The sequence below is a fragment of the Perca fluviatilis genome, chromosome 14 (assembly GCF_010015445.1).
Source record: "Perca fluviatilis chromosome 14, GENO_Pfluv_1.0, whole genome shotgun sequence".
Lineage (NCBI taxonomy): Eukaryota > Metazoa > Chordata > Actinopteri > Perciformes > Percidae > Perca > Perca fluviatilis.
In genome coordinates, this window is record NC_053125.1 from 7796052 (window position 1) to 7820028 (window position 23977).

General features: G+C 42.1%; 1 protein-coding gene across 3 annotated transcripts in view; it reads right to left on the reverse strand.

Moving 5' to 3' along the window:
• Window positions 1–1227: 1227 nt before the first annotated feature.
• The window catches only part of kirrel1a (kirre like nephrin family adhesion molecule 1a), a 37750-nt gene continuing 15000 nt past the window's right edge, over window positions 1228–23977 (reverse strand). Inside the window, exons 2-15 of one of the 3 annotated variants that reach the window (XM_039823090.1) lie at window positions 22718–22867; window positions 18770–18919; window positions 18531–18688; window positions 18278–18428; window positions 17824–17929; window positions 16941–17089; window positions 16379–16506; window positions 14027–14153; window positions 13640–13740; window positions 11506–11722; window positions 10841–10945; window positions 10025–10152; window positions 9082–9195; window positions 1228–3300 (exon numbers count right to left, since the gene is read on the reverse strand). In XM_039823090.1, the coding sequence (XP_039679024.1) occupies window positions 2602–3300; window positions 9082–9195; window positions 10025–10152; window positions 10841–10945; window positions 11506–11722; window positions 13640–13740; window positions 14027–14153; window positions 16379–16506; window positions 16941–17089; window positions 17824–17929; window positions 18278–18428; window positions 18531–18688; window positions 18770–18919; window positions 22718–22867 (2483 nt within the window). In that variant the 3' untranslated portion in view covers window positions 1228–2601. Of the gene's footprint in view, window positions 3301–9081; window positions 9196–10024; window positions 10153–10837; window positions 10946–11505; window positions 11723–13639; window positions 13741–14026; window positions 14154–16378; window positions 16507–16940; window positions 17090–17823; window positions 17930–18277; window positions 18429–18530; window positions 18689–18769; window positions 18920–22717; window positions 22868–23977 lie in introns of all 3 variants that reach the window. The other 2 variants (XM_039823092.1, XM_039823089.1) reach the window with 2 other exon arrangements.

Here is a 23977-nt window from a genome sequence, read left to right on the forward strand (position 1 = left end):
ATATCATCATCATCATCATCATCATCATCATCATCATCATCATCATCATCATCATCATCATCATCAACAACTTTTTATTCCAGACTCAAGGTCCATTCAAAAGACACAAACATGACATACAATATACCTTAAAAAGAAATAGAAACATATACAAAGAAATAAAAACCAGAAGAAACAACAATACTATATTTCTATAAAAGACACTTATACCAGTGTTTCCATGGTGATGATTGGTATCGTATGGCACTAAACCTAGGATTTACTAATAGCATAACAATGCTATTTATATGTAATATTATTATCTTGATTAAAGGATGGATCACCACTTTTATCTTGAAAATACCCTGCACTCATATACCTGATATTAGTTTGTATTGCTTACTATTCAGAGCCCATGCTGTGAATGTTTCATGAAGAAACATGGGAAATCAAAAAAGGTATATTTGAAAGTGATATTATTCCTTTAATAAACCCTATACTGCCGTGTCCAAGCATATACATGCAATGTATTCTCCATTCCCCCCTGAAAGGTGTTAAAAACAATGAACTTGTCCATTTTAACCCATACGCCCCAAAGACGACACACTCTTCTTCTTCTTTATATAAAAAACAGTGCTTTTATTTATGTAATACTGTGGAAAAATAATTACATACCATTTTTAAAAAATATTGAAGATAATGAAATTAAAAAATGAGAGTTTGATAACGTTCGTTGTACATCTTTTGAACAGCTGTCTCTGCTACGAAGAACAGTACAATAAGATAAACATTGGGTTTTTCTAAATTCAAAGACACAATAATACAGGATACAGTCCTACCAGAGGTATAAAAGTACTGTAACAGGATTGTGAGAGAAATGATATGGACATATACTGAAACACACACCCGCACACTTAAGACACGGACATGCACGCACACACACACACACACACACCAGCACGCGCACGCACACACTGTATACACACGGACATGCATACAATAGTCGCGCGCACACTCGAGTCAGGCGCTACGTGTTTACAGTATGCTTCCCATACACACGCAGTCATTCACACATCTATACAAACACACTGTACAAATCGATGTGTGTGCCAATGCCCACACACTCCTTCTTGATCTCTCTCTCTCTCTCTCTCTCTCTCTCACTCACACACACACACACTCGCACACCAAAACACTCACAGTCATACACTACTATATGTCAATATTGTGGACAAGCCTTCATTGAACCTCTCCATACACATTCTCCTCCGGCCGTTTTGGCAGACAGACGATGAGGAATGATTCAAAATGGAAATGTACGACATGTTCCCCTATAAGGCCACTCAGTTCTAAACCCAACCTCTGTGTTTTTCTCTCCGTCTGCACCAAGCTTGTAGTTGGGAACTCCCGAGAAAAAAAGGCTCCAGCCTACGAAAAATGTCTGGGAATGACTCAAGGCCCCAAGCCTGGTTTGTAAAGCAACAGTCACCAATAGAAGGAGCTTCTACTGCATATACATGGTCTAAGGTGAAGAACAACATAAACACTTGGCACTAGGTTTCTTTTATACACCGATATACCCTTCTGATGTGAAAAGAAAAAAAACAAAAAACGTCCTGAATTCAGGCTCTGCTGTTGGCACAACTCTTCCCCCCTGTCTCAGTGGAATCACCCAGGCAAACGCCCAAGTTAAGTGGGCTCACGTTCAAACTTTTGGTCCATACGTACACATTACATGTTTTTACATTGACAAAAATAATTCTGTAATGTTAAAAAATAGAATACAAAGCTCTAGAGTGGTGTGCAAATAAAAAGAAGACATTACACAGATATATTTGAGGGACGTCTAAGCATGAATACTGTAGATGCAGTGCAAAATGATGACAACCCCCCAACCCCACCCCAGCCCCAACACACTCCCAAATGCCGCCTTACAGGCATGGTGCCATGTACCACTGCACAGAAGGGCATTCTGGGATATTATATATATATATGTGCTCAATGATTGTTGAATAAGACAACCAGCAAAAAAAAAAAAAATAAAAAAAATGGCGGCCAGAAATGACTTCCATTGGATGAGGTTTTTCGCCATCGGCGTGTACCATATTTGACAGTCAGTCTAGTTTGCCTAAAGACGTTCTCTCTCATCATTTACAAAGTCAGTTCATAAGCAAAAAGCTATAGGGCTCCAAAGACCTGTGATCTCGCGTCCTCTCTCTGATTCTCGCTCTCTTTCCCAGTCTTGATTGTGACTTGCGCCGTTCGCTCTTTCAGAGCTCAGATATATACAAACACATCGGGAGTGAGGGAATTCAAAATTGTGTGGAATTTCCCTTCCCTGTCTCGCTAAAACTCCTCTCTTCCCATCATCTCTTTCCCTCTCTCTGTTTCTCATACGCTCCCTGTCTCGTGGGCATGGTCTTCTGACTCTGTGCGTGTGTCTGTGTGAATTTTCTTTTTCTTCGGTAGTTCTGTAGTCTGTGTTTGTGGTACTGTGTGAAAATGTGTGCGTGTGAGTCTATGATTGTGTGTGTGTGTGTGTGTGTGTGTTTTTTTTCTCCGATGTGACACTATTTATAAGACTGTGAGGTGGTTACGCGTCTCTTTCTCTCTCTCTCTGTCTCAAACGTGAGTCTGCATCCTCTGTGTGTGTCGGCTGTGGGAGTAGTCAGAGTGTTGCGAGGTGTAAGAGAAGCGAGTGGAGCTGCCGTATTTCCCAAGTCCAGTCTCTGATCCCGAGGGAGCAGGACCCCCGGGACCCACGCCGACCCCGGGGCCCCCGACCCCGGATCCCACACTGGGTCCCACCCCGGGTCCCACCCCGGATCCCACCCCGTACATTTCGTAGGACGGACAGGCCTCCAGCGGGGCCAGGCTGGATGGGGCAAAACCCATGCGGTAGGTCTGGTAATGCGAGGGGTAGCCGTAGTTGTCATAGGCCAGCTGGGAAGTGGAGTCCAGGAGGCTGCAGTCTCCTTGGAAGTCGCTGGCCATGGGTGCGGGGTTAGGCGGAGGCTGCTGGCTTTGGCCTGCACGGGTGAAGGTGTTGAACTGGGCGTAGCTGATGTGGGACAGTCTGGACGGGGGCCGCGGGTCATAGCAGGCCTGGGGGCGGCCGGGGGACGTGAGGGGGCCAGGGGGACAAGGGGCTCCTCCGCTGGCCGTGGCTCCGGAGCCTCCGGCACTGCTGCTAATGGAAGCAGCCCCCCCTGGTGTTCCTGCGGGGGAGCGGTAGTCAGAGTAGTGCAAGGTGGAGCGGGAGGCAGGGCGGCCTTCATCGTGGGTGGAGGCTCGCACGTTGTAGTAGCCATTGGTGGGGTCCTGAAGACAAACAGCAGGAGACAACAACACAGAGTGAGTATTAGGAAAAGATATAATGAGGGGGAGGAAAGAAATCCCTTTCTACATGGCAGTGTATAAATTCTTAGGGTCAAAGGTCTCTGTAATAATAATGTTCTGTTCCTTCCTGATCCCCGGAGAGAATTCTTTTTCGTAGAGGGTTCAGAGGTCAGGGTGAACCGCGTGTCTCGAGCCGGTCAGCATCCAGGTCCAGATTCCTTAAGATTGTGCTGCGAGGGCAGTTTGCTCTCTTTCTTTGTGACTCAGCTGCTTGAGATCAGAGAGTCTTAGTCCTTTTTTTTTTTTTTTCAGAAATGCATGCAAATCAAGTTACGGAGAACTTCCGATGACGCCAACTGCATGAGCAAATGACATGATTCGACCGTAGGAATAATCCACCAAGACGTGGCATCCTAAAGCCAGCTGGAAAAGAATTCACCTTTCAAAAAAAAAATCTTCTAATTACAGTATACTTTCAAAAGAAGGCGGAGGATGCAATCTTGATCTTTATTACTTTACTTCTTCAACCTTTAAATACATACTTCCAGGGCAAAACAACGTGATTTTAATATACATTCCAATAGGATATACTATATAACAATTTCCATAGCGTCGCTGTCAGCCAGAAGCCTCGTATCTCTATATTTAGTCATTTTAATTTATTTATTTTCTGCCTGTGTGTTATACACATATTTAAACAGTGACGAGTGACGATTTGGTCTGACTTTTGTCTGAGGTAAATAGCTCAATCAAATGTTTTCAAATTAGCCTGTGTTCATTTCCTGGCCAAAACAACGGTTGTGGACATACAGTACAAGGTTTTCACCAGACAGCAACGATAATATATATATTTTTTTAATATGCAATAAATCAAAGGACTTTACCATACAAACAATAATAATAAGAGAATTACGTTTTTTGACCAGGTTAACAAGAAAAAGCAGAAATTCAGATTTTAGTTTTAAGCTTTCACGAGTTTAAGCCTCCGTGTGGATCCCTGCCAACGTGCACGCTGATCCCAGACTGTCTGGGTGAAGGAAGGCAAGATGCTCTCCCTGCTCGTTCACCCACTTCATGTTGCTCTACCATTATTTCTGACATGATTCTGCAATCTCATTGTTTCTCGTGTACCCGACTTCTTCTCCCCCCCCCCACCCGACTTTGTCTCGCTGCTCTAGGTGCTTCAGGCGGCGGGGAGAAAAACTGTCTGGCTGAGGCTGTTGTCGGGGTGATCTAACCATCTCCTGGGGTGGATTCATGTCTGTGTTTCTTCAAAGTGATCCAAGGCAGCGCTCCGAAAGAAGGGGGTTGTGTTTATGAGACTATTGCAGCTACGTGAAAAAAAAAAAACAAAAAGGGGCACGGTCGTGCAGGCTGTTGGGCGGGGGAAAAAAACGCGCCGCACCGACGCCCCGCGGGGGCAAATGTATAAATGATTCAAGCCAGCTGAATGGGCAGAGTACAACACCTCAATTTCTTTCCATTTTTTTTTCTTCTTCTAGTTTGTCTTTAAATCTCTTCAAGATGCACAAGGCAACTTTCTAAGCAATCAGATGAGCTAGTTGCCTCACAGCTGGACTGAGAGTGAAGGGCTAAAAAGACCACCCAGCAATTAAAGAAAGGCAAACTGCAAAATGCCAAATATATTTGTCCTAAATACTGTATCCTACTCTAATATTCTCACAGATTTTGACTGCGATACTAACAGGATGTTTAAAGGAACACGCCGACTTATTGGGAATTTAGCTTATTCACCGTAACCCCCAGAGTTAGACAAGTCCATACATACCCTTCTCATCTCCGTGCGTGCTGTAAGGCTGTCTGACGGCTCCAGCGGCATCAGCCCATCACAGAACATGCAGGTGAATGGTTCCAGTAATCCTACTGCTCCGAATAAGTGACAAAATAACGCCAACATGTTCCTGTTTACATGTGGTGATTTGTAGAGTCACAGCGTGTACAAAAAACAACGTAACATGAGACACAGCCATCTTCTAACTTGGCGTTATTTTGTCACTTTTGTCACAATTGGGAGCAGTAGGCTAGTTGGGACCAGTTACCTGCAGGATCTGTGCTGGGCTAAGCTAATGCTGGAGCCGTCAGACAGCGTTACAGCACGCACGGAGATGAGAAGGGTATGTATGGACTTGTCTTACTCTGGGGGTTACGGTGAATAAGGTAAAGTCCCAATAAGTCGGCGTGTTCCTTTAAAGATCACAAGGACTTTGCACTAAAGGTGGAATTATTTTAACTCATACATAAATATCATATCAGTCATATTTGTAAGTCATAAGTAATAAGTCACATTTGCTGGCCCTTTTTGTTATGCTCGTATTCACTGTATAAAAGATAATAGTTACTTCATAAAAGACAGTCAAATGAAGGGGCAACGACTATACTGAAATCATTTAAAGGACAATTCTGGCGCAAAACGAACCTAGGGGTTATTAACTGATTCAAAAAATCGATTCCCATACTGTCTATGGAGATTCCACGTTGCACGGCGTTCGACTAGTCATGACTAGATTTCCAAGATGGCTCCCGCAAGTAAACATGAGCCAACATTATAAACATGTCTTTATAATCTAAATTTCTAATAAACTATCTGTACACTTACAATGTTGTCAATGCTTCATTCACATTTAGGGACCCTAATTATGCTAACGTTAAGGTGTGGTGATATTTCGAGCCTTTTTGGTGGTATTAAATAGCAATTTAATTTGAGTGTCCCTATGCCCCATATAACTAGCATTGTAAGCTAACCAGCAGTACGCGGTAGCCTCGTCAAAGCTCCAAACTCATTCAATTAGCATGAAAACATGTCCCAAAGAGCGACAGAGTAGGTAAACATCAGTTAATAACCCCTAGGTTCGTTTCGCGCCGGAATTGTCCTTTAATGCTAATGTCAGTTTTGTCATCTGCTGATATGTTATGGGTTTATTACGAAACAAAATGACATTTGAAGATAAAATGTGAGTTAAATAAAGCTGTTTTTGAAGACAACTCGATTGGGTATATTTTAGGGCTGAAACGATTCCTCGAATAACTCGAATAATTCTATTACAAAAAATCCTCGATGCAAAATGACTTGCCTCGAAGCTTCGGTAAATCAATGTTACCAACGCTGTATCGCTGACGGACGGTGTTTCCGCACAAAGCATTATTACTGTCGCACAGACGCGGCTCTGCTTCTGGCGACACATGCCAGAGCGTAAATAGCGAGGGGCTAAGAGAAGAGACAGGCTGGAGAAAACGACAGAAAGTGTCCATTTATTTAATTAAAACTAAAACTCTGTACAGTGTGTCTACTGCAAAATCAAACTAGCTTACCACGATAATAGCACGACGTCAGTGTTTTAGCATCTCAACAGAAAACATGGAGTCTAACTTAATCATCCATTCCACGAAGCGGACAAAAGTAAATCACAGAGTCGTATGGACGATGGAACTACACCAAACACAACGACTACCAAAATCAAAGACAAGAAAATACGTAGTGGTGACCATGATCTGATATTAAGAGCTGACGCGTTGACTATCCCTTCGGAAAAACAGCTGATTGTTGCGCATCTCTCTCTCTCTCTCTCTCTCTCTCTCTGGAGAAACAGCTGATCAACGATCTAATAGCATAAGTGTAACAGAGCTGTGTGACATTATAATCAAATATATAAATGAAAATAGGTTGAGTGAGTGAGTTGAACTAATATTTACATATAGGCCTACTGTATATACAGATCAGTCTCAGGTTGAAACTTTTAGTTCTGAAAGTTAAGTTGCACAACTTAATGTAATGTTTGTGTATTTTAATGTATGCCTTAGTTTGAGGTTGATATCGTTTGAAAAAAAAATTCTTTAAAAACAATGTAATATGGCACTTAAATGCACTTAATATGTTTAGTTTTTTGAGAGATGATATTGTAAGCAATGTAGGCAAAACAAATGTTGCTTTTTCCAAAAATGTTGCTTTTTTCCCTAGTTTTGGTTGTTTAAAAATGCAAAAAAAATTATCCGATAATCGATCGATAAAGTGCTAGATTAATCGATTACAAAAAATCGATAGCTGCAGCCCTAGTATATTTCATATTTAAAAAGTAGATAATAGTTGCAAATTGTGTTCCAAGCACCAGTTTCTTATGCAGGTAAGATGAACTGGGACTTAGTTGCTAATTCTGCTTTTTACAGAAGACTTGCTTTGATTTTAGACTTTTGAAAAGCCAGACCGGAGCTGCCGGAGATTTAAAATCCCTCTTCTAAAAATTTTTTTTTTTTTTTTTAAAAAAAAAAAAAAAAAAAAAAAAAAAAAAAAAAAAAAAAAAATAAAAAAAATATAAAAAAAAAAAAAAAAAAAAAAAAAAAAAAAAAAAAAAAAAAAAAAAAAAAAAAAAAATTTTATAAAAAAAAAAAAAAAAAAAAAAAAAAAAAAAAAAAAAAAAAAAAAAAAAAAATTAAAAAAAAAATAAAAAATTAAAAAAAAATATTAATAAAAAAAAAAAAAAAATAAAAAAAATTATAAAAAAAAAAAAAAAAAAAAAAAAAAAAAAAAAATAAAAAAAAAAAAAAAAAAAAAAACAAAAAAAATAAAAAATTTTTTTTTTTTTTTTTTTATAAATTTTTAATAAAAAAAAAAAAAAAAAAAATATTTAAAAAAAAAAAAAAAAAAAAAAAAAATATTTTTAAAAACCCCCAAAGGATTTAACGTGACATTTAAAAATAAAAGTTTGGACTGTCTAAATGGATTTGAATGAATGAAGTTGGAAGGAATTTCAACTACTACTTCTTCAACAACTTTAGAACACATCAGACTTAAAGTAATAATCTCAAAAACATTTAAATAAATGTCATGTCACTGTCTATTGCAGAAGCGTTATGGATCCCATGTAACTTCTAGGCAAGGCCCGGCCTACGAAGCAGCTCGATTGGTTGGGGTTAGGCATTAACCTCGAGTGGTTAAGGTTAGGATAGCCAATCGGCTTTGGCCGCGACTCTGGAAGACTTGGAGTTAAGCACTGAAGTCATTCTTAAAAAAGGAAGATGTGTTCGGAGTTTTGCCGACCGGATACGGCAAAAGTTGAATCTATCAACTAGCGTTGATCTGCCTGTTTGTAGCGCAATCCTATTACGTGTATTTGAAAGACAACCGTTTGTCCCGCCCCTCTGATTGAGCCAATGGTTAGTTCCCAGACCCAACATCTTGATGTGGGTCTGGCTTGTCAGGCTACTGAATGACTGTAACAGAAGTCAAACGAGCATTTTTGAGATCAATCGTCTGTTGGGATTATATCTTAATGAATGAGGCTTCATTTATAGTATAAAACTCTCAAAAAAATACTATTATGGAGTATATCTGATTATTATTTCTGCCTGGTGGATACTTTCAGTGAATTGTCTGGGTGACACCACCATAAAGTCTGTACATCATTGGATGAAAGTCATCGCTCTGAGTCAATATGTCAGTAAGGATTCAGATATTTGCAGCCCTTTGAGGTATAATTAGAACGAAACATTGCACCAAAATGAACTCCACAGGACCTCACTTTGACTTTGGCATCATTTTAAAATCAATGGGTTGCTGATTTTGACTTTATATTGAACATATCTGTTTTTTTTAACCTATTTCTGGACCCGTGCTTGTAACCCTTCTCTCTACAGTATTTTGTCATTTTTTAGTCTTTCAGTAGAAAAAAAAAAAAAAGAGTCAAGTTTAGATTTTGTAGACATCATCTGGTTGATGATTTGGTACAGATGAGTGTTTGATGAGCTCACCTTAAGGTCATACTCCTGGCGCGTGTCCAGGGTGTCGCTGCGGAGATCAGACTTGAGCTCTATGTCATCTTTAAAGGGCTGATTGGAAGGAGAGAAGGACACAGAGGGGAGAAACTAAACCGTCAAACAACAGAACAAAACAAAAAGAGGAGAGAAGGTGCCGTAACAAAAAAAAAAACAGAAGAGGGAAGGAGGCAAGAGAGTATGACAGGAAAAGAGAAAATGGAATTCAAAGGGGGAAATTACAAAGGGAGAAACACAGAGTTTGTTTTTAGTCAAGTGTTTGATAAAGTCCAGTAATGCTGTGTGTGTGTGTGTGTGTGTGTGTGTGTGTGTGTGTGTGTGTGTGTGTGTGTGTGTGTGTGTGTGTGTGTGTGTGTGCTTGTTTAACTATATTTGTGGGGTCCAAAACCGAGCCGTAGCCAGTGTACGTTTGTGGGGTCCCAACAGCTTTGTGGGGCCAAAATGCTGGACCCCATAAGTTTAAAGGGCTGTTTGAGGGTTAAGACTACGTTTTATGATTAGGGTTAGAATTAGGTTATGGTTAGGGTGAGGGTAAGGGTTAAGGTTAGGCCTTTAGTTGTGATGGTTAAGGCTAGGGAATGCATTATGTCAATGACGGGTCCCCACAAAGATAGTGCCACAATCCTGTGTGTGTGTGTGTGTGTGTTACTTATCTGTTGTTTTTATTTTTTGAATTTATTTTTTGCTTGTCTATGGGGGTTACTGTGTTGTGTTCTCTTTTGTTTGTTTCTTGTCTATAAAAGTGAAAAGCCATAAATAAAATATATTTAAATAAATAAATAAATAAAAAGAATGTACAGTGTGGTGTACAAGGAGAGGTTACTGAGTTAATCTGAGGTTTTCGTTTTACAACTACAGGCTGTGTAAACAGTGTCGGGCCCGAACGCACACCACACACGCGCTTCCCCCTGCTGCTCACCGAGTACATGGCCTTGACCATGCGCGAAGCCGTGGACACGCTGCCGGAGTCCTCCTCCAAGCTGTGGGTCTCCTTGTTTATGGTCTCCACCTTGATGTCGGGCTTACCCAGCGTGACCCCGCGCCGACCTGGAAGCACAACACACGGTGAGGTTGAATACAGCTGGACACACGCATCTTGGCTGGTGTGTGTTTTCATGAGCTGAAGGGGCGAGCTCAGGGGCGACCTCCATCCACGCGGTGGGGAGGAAGTCGTAGGTGTTTGTGTGTTTTTTTTGGTTCGATGCAAGCTATTTGGTCCAGTGACGAGCATTTAAACCATAATTCTTTTTTTTTTAAACGTTAAAAACCTCTGCTGTACATGCAGATCTTTTGGAACGGACTGAACAATGAAATCAAACAGAGCCATAATACCATACGGTTCAAAAATAGATTGAAGAAATAACAATACTTGAACAATACACAAAGGGGGAGACCTGAATATAGGAATTGAAATGTAATGTACGTGTATTGTTGTATTGTTGTAAGTGTAAGTGTTGTATCACCTACAGTACATTTGTATGCTGTATATGCATATCTACTGGATTTTGTTTTTATTTAATAATATATTGTGAAGTAGGGGCAGGACTATATGCTTCCATTATGCTTCCGCCTGCTCCTTCTCAAACTCATCCTTTTTTTTGTTTGTTGTGTTTTTATCCTTGTGTTTTTTTTCTTTTACCACATATTGTTTGTTCGAGACAAATAAAAAAGCATATCAAATCAATCTGGTCCTTATACTGTATGTGTTAAGCACATGGAGAGTATGACTCACTGCCTTTGCGTTGCCGGTAGAAGATCAGAACGAGGACCAGCAGAAAGATGAATAGGAGGATGGTGGAGCCCACCGTCCCACCAGCTATTATCCCCACTGGGACTTCCTCTGAAATGAGGGGGCGAGAGAGAGAAACAATTAAAAGAGAGAGAGAGAGAGAGAGAGAGATATTTAAATCACGATTATTTAACACGATTACTCATTGACTTTTGGAAAGATGTTGCAATTATCACGTTTAAAAAAGCAGTGAAACAGCTAAACAAATGAACAAACAGTGAAAACACCTTGAGCTGTGACATTTCCCTTAACACTTTTCCCGTTTGAACTTTATTTTCTCATTCAGAGCAGAAGACAAAATAAGAGTTTACTTTTAAAACGTTACGTGCAAAATAATAGTTTTTCTCGATTACTCGGTTATTGTGATTTTTATGAGCCAACGTTGTAATCGCGATTAAAACATTTGATTCATTGCGAAGCCAAAAAAATGAACAGAGAGAGAACGTCGGAGTACGTTCACCTTCAGCTGTTACATGTGCTCAAAGCAAGGATCCTTACGGAGTAACTTAGTTTTACAAACTAAAATACATTGCTTTCTGCTTTGATGATTTCCTGATGAAAGCTTCTCATGAAATCCAAAATAAATACAATAATGAATTCGTACAACCCACCAGTCTCCTCCAATGAGATGATCATGGTTCCCGGGCCGAACGCGTTCCAGGCCGTGCAGTTGTAGGTGGACAGGAAGTCCGACTCCATCACGTTGTTGATGGTGAGGGTGGAGAGGACGCCGCCGCCCTCGGCTGACGGTTTGCTCTGCTCCACCGTGTAGCGCTCCAGCAGCGTCCCCTTCTCCTTCTCCCACACGTTCTCCTTCCACGCCCACACCTGCAGCGCACGCGCGCACACACACACACACACACACACACAAAGACACACATGCACAAACACACGCACATACACACACAAAAAGACACGCACAAACACACACACACACACAAACATAGACACACACACACACACACACACAAAGACATGCACAAACACACGCACACACAAAAAGACACACACACAAAGACATGCACAAACACACACACACACACAAAAAGACATGCACAAACACACAAACACAGACACACAAAGACATGCACAAACACACACGCACACACACACACGCACACACACAAACACACACAAAAAAGACACACACACGCACAAACACACACACACACAAACACATGCACAAAGAAATGTACAAACACACACACACCCAACACATGCACAAACACATGCACAAACACACACCGACACGCACACCCACATGCACACACACACGCACGCACATACACAAACACGCGCGCACACAAAAACACGCGCGCGCACACAAACACACACACACACACAGGAGGCCATATTAGATTATATCACAATTAGTGAAGCACTATTTTGGAGACATCACTGCTTGGGTAAGTTGTGTGATAAAATTCCATTCATTCAGATAATGGGTATTATTCTGCATTTAGAATATAAAACATAACGCCTCTGGCCACTGCTATCGCCAGCAGGGGGACCATAACAACAAATTCCCCCCGGGGGATTAATAAAGTGTCCTTTTTTTCTTCTTCTTCTTCTTCTTCAAACAGAGCTATATTAACACTTCTCTGTTGTACAACTATACAGTAAATGATCAGATTACCCCCAGTCAGGTCATATGCACGCAGTAGTGCACACTGCGAGTGTCTACATATTCCTGTGAGTGACTTCTTCATGAATTGACCCGTAACGTCTTTATATGAATATCTGTAAAGTTGAGTGATATAACTTTCTCTTGAAAACTTTCAAATAAATGATTAATACATGTCATCACATCAGAGTGAGTGGTTGATATGATATTCCGTAAAAAGCAGGTATTGGCCACGTACAGTATATCTGTCTAACTCAAACACATACTGTGTGAAGATATGACAGAAATAGACCCTATAAATCTACATCAAGTACACACTCACATGTAAACAGTGACGCACATTGTGCGTGTCGTGCTAAAACAACAGTTTGTATGTTTCTGCAGACCGAAGTGGGGGACGGGGGTGGGGGGGGGGGGGGGGGGACTTTGCTAGCGAGAATATTGCACATTCTCCGACTATGAAGCCACTAAAAGCAGTTGTATTATTCAGCATTGAAGCACTGTACTAAGGTGAGTTAATTATGCATAAGACCACATGTTCGTATAATCTGCCCACTTATTCCAGAGGATGATAATCTCTTGGCTGTGGCGTTTACCGGGACAACTGTTCCTCTCCACTTCTTTATATTTTATAAATCTTTTTCTGTCCCAACCTCCGCCACTTGCATTAGGAGCACGCACTGAGTCAGGATGGATCAGTCACACAGGCACTACTACTACTGCGATACATCTGAGTGGAGACAGCATCCGGGCTGACTTCTGACGCAGGAGCTAAAAGCGGACCGGCTTAGTGTTAGTGTTGGTTTGTTTACGTGACGGCATGGGGGGGTGGGGGGGGGGGAATTCTGTGAGAGTTTAAGGGTGAGTCACCACTCAAAAAGAAAAGGGGACAGCGCCTAAGAGCATTTACCGTGCAAGAGCGGAGCCATTTGGGAACAGGACGGTACAGTAACAGTAAAATACAAATCTCTGTCAGACTAAAAAGGTACAACTTTGGGCTCTTTGCCTTTCAGTCAGTTTTTTTTGTCTAAATAATTGATTCCCTGCCAAAAACGTGGACATTTCTTATTGTGGCTTTGGCGACAGAAATGTTTCATAGCACTGGCTTATTTTTCACTTACAATCTTATCAGGAGGAGGTGTACTGGCTATGTAGCATTTCACCTCTCCTCTCTCCCCTTTCACTGCATACTGGACTGGCTCACTGGAGATGATGGGGGGACCTGCATTGGCCGAAAAAAACGAGAGGATGTGTGAGTTGTATGTGAAAGAGAGAAATAAAACATATGACACTTAAAATACCACAAACTGCAAAAATCTTATCCAAGCCTGGTGTATTATTTGGTTAGGATGTTGACCTTATCAAGCTTGTTCACGAGGAGTTGTTTTATTTTCAAAATAAATGGCCACCACTTTGGACATACCGCTTCTGACAAGCTGACCTTTCACAAAGTACATGCTTTTCATCTACGAGCAGTGACGCATTAAACTGTGTGGATGTTTTCTGACCGTTGACAGTGAGCGTGACCTCAGTCTCTCCTACTCCAATCCGTGGGACGATGGCTTTACATACATACTGTCCAGCATCTGCTTGGCTCACCGACTTCAGATACAGCTGGTTGCTGTTGCTCAGAACCTGTGGGGGAGATGGAGAAAAGGACACAAATATAAATAACCTAATCTAATCTAATTCTAAACAATGGGAGGGGGTAAACAAAATAAATGCCCATATGTAGATAAGTAGAAGAGAGGCTAATACTATTGAATTTCCATGCTGCATATCTGCACATCTGGTCTTATTTGAGTGTATGTGTTTATAGTCTATATCCACAACGTTCCACTTCTGGGATTGCTCCGCTGCTGCCGGAAATACTGCCGGATGTCCTTTTTTTTTCGTCCGGATGACCCCTACCTTCCGCTTTCTTTGTGTTGGCGTTCTAACCTCCGGTGGATTTCTGAGGACTATGGTTAACTGCTCCTCAGATCTCTGCAGGGTAAATCCAGACAGCTAGCTAGACTATCTGTCTGAGTTTTCTGTTGCACGACTAAAACTACCTTTGAACGTACACATGTTCCACCAAAACAAGTTCCTTCCCGAGGCTATTTTGCAGAGGCACCGTGGCTCCGTCTGGCGCTTAGTGTTGCCCAAGATGATTTGTGATTGGTTTAAAGAAATGCCAATAAACCAGAGCACGTTTCTCTCCCATCACGGAATGCTGTGTGGACTAGCCAGACCTCGGAATCGGCCGCATTTTTACTCCATCTCGTCTCGGATAAAGAGGACTCGGGATATTATTTTTAAGACCGGTCAAGACCACAACTGCAGGGATATCGCTAAACTGCCTGTGCATTGTCTAATTGTATGTGCTAACATCATTACTGTGATTGGATGTAAAACTTCCTGCTTCAAATGCAACCAATAACATGACGCATTTCTAATTTGACACGCACTCCCAAGAAAGTGAATGCAGGAGACAGGAGAAGCTCCAGCTGTCTGGCACTGGTCTGGTCTTGGTCTTGGTCTTGGTCTTGACTCGGTCTCAAAACCCTCAAAGTCTCGGTCTCGACACACTCTGGTCTTTGGTGATGACTTGGTCTCGGTTCAGGTGGACTTGATTACAACACTGACTCTGACCCTAACTGGCTATCAGTGCAAACTTGCACATCCGCTTTTAACCCATCACAAAGGTTTTGCAGTTGCTTAGCAACCCCACCTGAAAATTAGCTGTGGGAAAATGATGGCTAAATATGTAACCACTTGGAGAGAGAGAGAGATACCTGAACAATACTGATTACATAGATGTAGGTGTAAGTCAGTCCACGGTTTGCTAAGGCAGACTTGTGATGAAGCAGACTTCATTTACTGTGCTGAAACGGTCTCGTCTTTAGTCCTGATCTCTCCACTCCAAGACCTTTTGAACTGCAGTTGCAGTTTCATGAGAGTCAGAGCAAACAGCCAGTGGCCAAAGCAACAGACATTAATGCTCACGTACACATACTAGCCGTGTCTTTAGCTTCTGGCTGGTGTGCACAGTAGATGTTAACAAGAAAACAGTGATGGTTAATTATTCTACAAAACTGAAATTAAAAACAGAATGGGGTGTCCTGGTGGCCTAGCAGCTAAAGAAAAAGTTTGACATTTTGGGAAATATTCTTATTCCCTTTCTTGTTGAGCGTTAAATGAGAAGATTGATACCACTCTCATGTCTGTGCTGTAAATATCAAACCAGAGCCAGCAGACAATTAGCTTAGCTTAGCATAAAGACTGTAAACATTAGGACACAGCTAGCTCCTGGCTTTATTCAATAGTAACAAAATCCACCTACCAGCGAAAGCTAATCAACGCATAGACAACCGTAAAACCACCAATTCATCAACAACAGTCAGAAAGATATAACTTGCGGCCTGCTTAGCTCAGTTAGTAGAACAGCCGCACACACGTGTGTACCTCCATGCAGAAGGTCTAGGGTTTGAATCTGACCTGTGACAATTTCCCTGTGTGTCATTCCCCTCTCTCTCCCCTTTCATATCTAGCTGTTCTTTCCATTTAAGGCTGAAATGCCCCAAAAAAATCTTTAAAAAAAAAAGAAAGAAAGATATAACTTGTTCATGTTAAGTTGCTGGTAGGCGGATTAAGTAATATGACTATATTACAGACATTGCATTTATTAAATGTAATCCGACTTTAAGAGATAAAGGGAATCTAAGACAAAAGGAGAAGTGAAACTGAGAGAAATGTCAGGGGGAAAAAATGAGAAAACATCTACAGACCAGATATTGTTCCTGAATGGAAAGTGCCAAGTGTAAAAACAGTGTAAAATACCAAAGCAGAGGGAAAAGTGTGGGCTCCTAGCTTCTTACCATGTTTGAACCCTTTTTGAACCAGGTGAGTGTGAGCGGAGGGTTTCCGGCCCATTTGCAGTTGAGCGTGACATCAGAGTCGACGTCTACCGTCTTTGGCTGCGGCTCCACCAACAGAATGGGACCGACTGGAGACACAGAAACACAGAGAGGTGTTCTTTGTTGTGCTTGAGCAATAACACGGCAGGACTAAAGGGGGACGGGGGGACAAGGACACGCAACATTGGTGTGTTTTGGAAAACATTCTGCACTATACATATTCATTCATTTATTACTCTCTGTTACCTTCAACTGTGCAATATGCCATTTCTATTCATCCGCACCTTACTCATCTGTATATCTTTTACTTTATGTATACTTTTTTTCTCCTATGTCTACTTAATGTATATTTGTGTTATTCTGATAAGTGTCAAAAAAATTCTTTTGAGCTGCTGTAGCACAGGACTTTCCCCAGTGTGGGATTAATAAAGTCTATCTTATCTTATCTTATCTTAGCTTTATCCCTCTGACTCCAGACTGTAGAGTGAGCGAACAAGGAAGAGATGAGTATTATGTGACTCACAGTGAACGTCCACCAGGATGCTGACGTTGGTCTTTCCCACGGCGTTGAAAACCAGACAGGAGACAGGCTCGGTGAAGAAGGAGTGGTCGGCCTTGGTGGTGAACACACTCTCCCTGGCACCCTGCAGCACCACGCCACCCTTAGCCCAACTAGGGGTTCAAAACGTCATACATACAGTGAAAATAACATACACACCCTGGAGCAACATATGTGACATAAATTATAGCTAAAGTTGGGCACCGAAAGCCGGTTCCAAATTGGAATCAATTACAAAATGCCAAGAACCGAGAAAAAAAAGACTTAATGTCGCTTGTGAAGCTAACGTCTGGAAAATGATCTGAATGAAATGTTGTTTTTCGGGGCAACTGGCTGACCGTATATAGCCCTACGTATGTTCGACCCTGTGTCGTTTTTAGGGGGTCAGAGTACAGTCAATTAAAAAAAGAATGAATAGACAATCAAGTCATATATTTATTACAATCAAATCAGACTGTATGAAATGTATTTACATGTTCCATAAACTGTGTGAAGTGAATTGTGAATATTAATCGTGCAAAAGGTTTTAATATTAACTTTTTTTTCTCTGTATTAATAAGCATGTGATCTGCTTTCAACCCGTCTCTCAAAGACAGGGAATTCAAGAAACGATAAGAGCCGGAATCGATAAGCGATAAGAATCGGAATCGTTCAAATCTAAACGAGGCCGAAACCCTAATTATAACAACGAATATTAAAATGTCTTAAAAGCAAAATAAAGAAACACAAACCACGGACAATTTTAAACAAACAAAAAAAAAATTCCTACATAACCAAACAGAAATACTTCATATCTGTCATACAAGGCCTAGGGATAATGACTGCGTGCTTGCATGTGGATGCAGACCTGTAGCCCATAATAGGAGGGTTGGCGTGGGCCTGGCAGGTGAAAGTGACCCTGTCCCCCTCCAGGACAGAGCGAGGCTCAATGGACAAGGTCACTGTCGGTGAATCTGGGAGAGAGAGAGAAAGAGAGAGAGAGACTCACATAACAACAGCCGTATTACATCTAATGCATGCTGCAATCTGGAGGACAGTTTGATGCAAAATGGCTGCCATGCATTACTTAGTAATAAAGCTATAAAACATTCAGCGGCTGGCAGATGTTTTATGTTTCAATATATGATGTTGCTTTTAATTTGTCTGGAATGTTAAAAAAATACTAATTTATGTAGTAATTACTGTAATTAAATATTGTGATAAAAAACTGCATCCTGTCAGTGGTAATGTAATATGTGTGATGTTTTTTTTTGCATATACCCACAAATCAACTTCTGTGTCTATGTTACTGAATTGCTTACGGTGTACGTTGAGGGAGACAGTTGTGCTTTTGCCGGTGGGAACAGCCAGGTTGGTGGCCACACAGCTGTAGTTCCTCCCTGTGTCGGTGTCGACGGGCTGGATGGGCAGGTAGCTCCGCGTGGTCACCCTCTTCCTGTCTGCGAGCACCTCCTGATGACGGAGGGCGGAGAGATATTGACGTACCGTTTACACCACAGGTAAAACACCGTAACTGTAAATGTGACTGTGGCATGTCAGTGTTTTTCCACGTACAGTGGTACTGGCAGCCCCCTCCACAGGCAGACCATCTTTAAGCCACTCGATCACAGAAGGCGGTTTGGCCCCCCGAGACACACAGCTCAGGTTGTAGGACTCCCCCGCGTTCAGCAGCACCTCCGGACCCCCATCGATCACCGGGTTGTCTGGGGGGACTGGAGCGGGAGAGGAGAGTGTTAGAAACGCGTAATATATAGAAAATGTGAGCACTGTGACACACATGTGCACAAACGTACTGAGGACGGTGAGTTTGGCCCTCCTGGACCTCAGGGCGGCGTCAGGGGCCTGGCACTCGTACAGGGAGTCATCAGACAGATCGGCGGACAGGATCTCCAGGTTGTACTGGCCCAACTCCTGCACACGCAGCACGCGGTACCTGGGCCAGGCTGGGACACACAAACACACACACACACACACACACACACACACACACACACACACACACACACACACACACACACACACACACACACACAGTTAGTTATAGTTTCACATTTCTTCACTGAAAGAAATCCTAAAATGCTAATCGAGATATTCTGCTTTTTCTTTTTATTCTTGTTGCGCAAGGTGAATTCATGTCACCATATTTGTACTCTGAAATACTAACTGCTAATTTGTCACGTCTCAGGATCGCCACATACCCATGTGGTTTGTATAAGAAGTTTGAAAAAATGAGACACCACGCAGCATGCTGTTAAGAAAACATCAGGCCTGTGTCATAGATGAAGCAAAAATCTAACTTTTTGGTCATCAGACTAAATGATACCGGAGAGGTGTACGGCCACATGATGTGTAATATCTGTATATACACAAACAACGATGCATGTCCAAACATACACATTCACACAACGCACACACACTCCCACCCAGCCTCTCTCCGATCCTCCCTTCCCCCATCCGCCACACAGCCCAGCTGTGTCACTGCTGTACATTCTCGCCATTAGGTGGCATCCATGCTCTCTCTCGCCAGCAGGGGGAAAAGATGAATGCATTATGACAGCATCGTTTTAGAGGGCTCAAATCGACTGTAGTCCGTGGTGCAGAATTCATGTTTGCTGCCCAGACCTAAATCGCATGTGAAATTCTCTATGTCGTTTCCATGTGCAGCCTCCCGACCGAGCTCTGCTGCTTGCCTAACCTTTGTGCGTCCTTGTTTCTGCATGCATTTGCATGTGAAATGTTGAGAGCGTTAAAAGCGTATGAAAAGCCCAGAGAACGAGGGAGAGGGGGGGGCAGAGGGACAGAGGGACAGAGCCTCATACACAAACACACACCCGTGTGTATGTGTGCATGAAGCGGCCAGTGTTCATTCAGGTTTTTATTTTTAAAAGCTTTGGCTTGAAGCACCGGACCATTACAGTTAACAATATGATTCAAAGAAAAAGGAGGGAGGAAGGGAGAAAGGGAGGGAGGGAGGGACAGGAAGAATGGACAGACAAGGACGCAGAGGAGGAGAGAAAGAAGGGACAGGAGGGTTGACAGTAAGAGGAGAGCATGAACCGAGAGTGTGTCAAGCAAGATGAGGGAGGGTAAGGAGAGAGAAAGAGAGACAAGGTAGATAAGTTACATGAAGAATAGGAGAGAGGGCTCAGTAAAACAGAGGCAGATGAAAGAAGAACAAGAGGGGAGAGAAAGAAAGAGAAGGGAGCTGAGATGAGGCGGTCGCAGGAGGTGGACAGTGGAGGAGAGGAGAGGAGAGGAGAGGATGATTACAAAGGCCTGAGAAGTAAAAAAAGAAAGAAAAAATCATAGCCTACAGAAGATGGGAAGGGAGAATACAATAATAAGAAATAAAAGGAAGGGAAAATATATATATTTTTAAAAACAGAATATTAAAGTCTGGGGAAAAATCAACAACAACAAAAAACAAGGCAGCAGCATGTCGCAGATGATGCGGTCTCCCTCTGGACCAATCAGTTAAAAATGCCCACTTGTTTTGACCAGTAATTGCACAGCCCCCTTCAGGCTAATCAGTGCAATTCTGAAAATGGTGCAACAGCGATGACACGCATCATTCCCCCTCAAGTTTTGTCAAAGTCAGACAAGCTGTGTCTTAAATTGCTGTTGTTGACACACAGACAACGAGAGACTTAATAAGTCACACTTAAGGGACAAAAATGCAAAGACAAACTGGAGTGAACAGTAACGGCGGCTGCGTAACAGAATGAGGACTGCATGTAAGTCGATGAATCGGCCTTTCAATATATATATTTTTTACATAACAGATATTAGCCAGTCAGTGTCACCCGCTACTGATATGACAGCGGTGATGATGTGATGCTCCTCAACCAAGTGGAAGGGTGTCAGTCTGTAAAAATGGGCCCGAGGGAGCCTCGCGTTTCCCATCAAGCATTGGGTGATACGTGTAGAAAGGGTGGCCAAAGTTAACATCAACCTAAATAAGTGCACAGTTTGTCACGACGTGGTGTGATGGGGGGCAGCTGCTGTGGTGGTAGTAGCCTCTTACATCTCTCGGCCAAAACTGCTTTGCTGACTTCATCTAGCCGTAACTAGAAAAATATTTTGTCAGCATACATTAGCCATCGCAGTTACATACACGCAATGTCGTACCGGGCGAGTGTGTCACTGTCATGCTGTGAGACAGTAAACCAAATTCCACATCTGTAACACATGAAACATCACAGATGATTTGAGAAGAAAATGATTCGCTGGTAGTCAGTAGCTGGTAGTTTAGTGGTTAATGCTCAAAGCACTGCTGTGTAGCCTGACAAAGCTGCAAGCATGGCTGTAGACTCTTAGTCTGGTTTTATATTAGCTGAGTTTCTCCGTAGTCTATCCAAACACCCCGTGGTAACTGCAGAAGTATGCCGTGGGATACATGATACAAGCGTTGGCATGCATGCTACAACAGTAATGCTTGTGCCAACAGATTCTCGCTACCGTCGCGTAAAATACGGACCCTTGGTATTATATAAATAACCGTAGTTTCTTTGTTTAACCGTAATGCATTGCTAACATTAGCTTAGGTCTTAAAGCATATGACTGGTAATTTAGATATGCCAAATTTTAAGTCGTACTATATCTTTTTATTATTATTTCAATTGTTAGTTGTTGGCACTTGACCCTATAGGCATTCATAGCAACAAGAACGACAAGGAGGGGGATACAGTTAGAAAAAGTGTTTTATGATAATAAAGAGGCGTGGTTTACTTCATGGGCTGTGTATTTGTGGTCTTACATTATCTGGGTCACATAACAGTGATATATAACCAAAAGATGTATCCTGGAATTCATTCAAAACTTTAATTTGTTTAAAAAAAAGTCAATTTGACTGAAAGAGACAATTACACTGTTAATTGCAATTATTTCTGAGACCATTAATTGTACCGCAAAATTTGGAATTGTTACGCAGTGTGGCCGACCGAAATGCGTAACGCGGTTGCCTTTTCTACTCTGTCATCTCGACGTCTCACCCTTCCCTTTTGAGATCGGTAGTACCATCTCATACAAGATGGCTTAGAGGGATTATTTTTAACTAGAAGACTGAAAAAACAATCTAATTTGCATTAAAGGGGAATGCAAATAAATTTAAATTAGGCCTTTTCTTACCTATTACAACCTAACCCAAATAACAGACTGGGATAGTTCATAACATCCGTCCTGGTTTGGAGCAACACTGTAACAGTCCAACTAAGAGTTATTTTGATGATGAGTAAAAACTTTTCAATTCAAAATGTGTTATTTATTTACTTCTTTTCTCGTTTGTGTCCATTTAAATGAGGTCGTTGTATGTCTGTTGCGCATTTATTTGTGCTTGACGTCACGCTTTTGGTCATCTTGGGAGGATGCTTGAGGGGGCAATCAGGGGTGGGATGGGGATTATACTAGAATTACTTCATATGTTGAGTTTGTGATTTAAACTGCAAATTTCCAATAAACATAAGTTAAAAAAAATAAATAAAATGTAAACGTCTTCCCTCTGCACTCTGATATGTGTCATAACAAGTTAAACAAGTAAATGTTGAGCCGTCTTCGCAATTGTGGTTTAAAGACTTAAAGAGTACCCGAAAGAACTCAAGGCATTCGCAACATTTCCGCAGCAAGAAATGTTGCCTGTCAGCAACTCCAATCCAAAAGTATCAGCGTCAGCTTTGAAAAAGCCATCTTAGTCACATGCTGAACAGAGTGAAGGAAGCCGTGAGAGAGGCTGTATGATGTCTCACCCTGGAGGTCCTCGCCGATGCCCAGAGCCAAGCCATCTTTGGTCCACTGAACAATGCCTGAGTAGTTGAAGACAACACAGGACAAGATCACCCTCTGGCCCCGCACCACCGACTGGTCTGCCGGCTCCTGAGAGAACCTCGCTGTCCACACTGGAGAGAAAGATAGAGAATTGGAATTGGGAGAAAGGGAGGGTTAAGTTAGGGACTTTCTCTTTTTTTTTTTTTTTTACTGTGTACACTCTACCGGCAAGCTACTGTAAAATCATCCCAACCGCACGGAACATAATTGTATCTGTGGTTTTATGGTTAATTGATTGAAAACTGCATTCCCCTGGCAGAAATGGAATGCCATCTTTGATCCCACGTTGGCTTGCGGCCATTAAAAAAAAAAAAAAACGGCATGGGAAGACGGAGGTGTCAAAGAAGAGGGAATCAGAACAGAGTTAGAGAAGAAGAAGAAGAAGAAAGAGAATGAAAGAAGACGAAGAGGTGGTTTAACGCTGACTCAGTAGAGAAGCGCTGGGAGATCAAACAGGCAACTTCAGCCATAGGGTTTCTCACACCCCTTTTTCTTCTGCTAGCTCCAGACCTTTATTTCTTCAAAACTCTCTGGCCCTCCCTCTGTTTCCCCCTTCTTCATTCCTCCCTATGAGTCATCTCCCAGGCTTCCACTCCACAACCAAAACTACAGTGGCTGTCATTGTCTACCACACTCTCTCCCTTCAGTCTGTAGTCCACTCTTACAGCAGATAGACCAGCGGCGTGCTGGCCCACCGACTGACTGTCTAACATGTGGGGAATAACCCGAAAAAAATAAAAAACCCTCTGCTATTGTTTCACGCTGTATGATGACAAGTTGTAATTAGCTGTCCCTTGAAGACATGACACCCGTACAATAGAGGAGAGGCGATCACCGTGGAGGATTTGCATCTCGCCTTAAATTTTCATTCTTTCCATTCTCTCGCTTCCATTTTTCTCCCCTCTCCCACTTGTTATTTCAAGGAATCTTGTACTGTGGATCATTAACCCGATGCTGCGCAGTACACCCTCTTCATCCTCTGCCATTACCTCTCTCCTTCCATTCTCTCTCTATAATGTTGTATGTCCTTTATCCAAATTGCTTTGCTTCACTCTGTGGTTCCCCCCCCCCCCCCCCCAATATGTATGCATCCCCACTCGCCTCCTTCACTTTGTACATCTATAATGCTGTCTATGAATGTCCTTTTGCCTGCACTGGTTTTCCTCTACCTCTCCTCCACT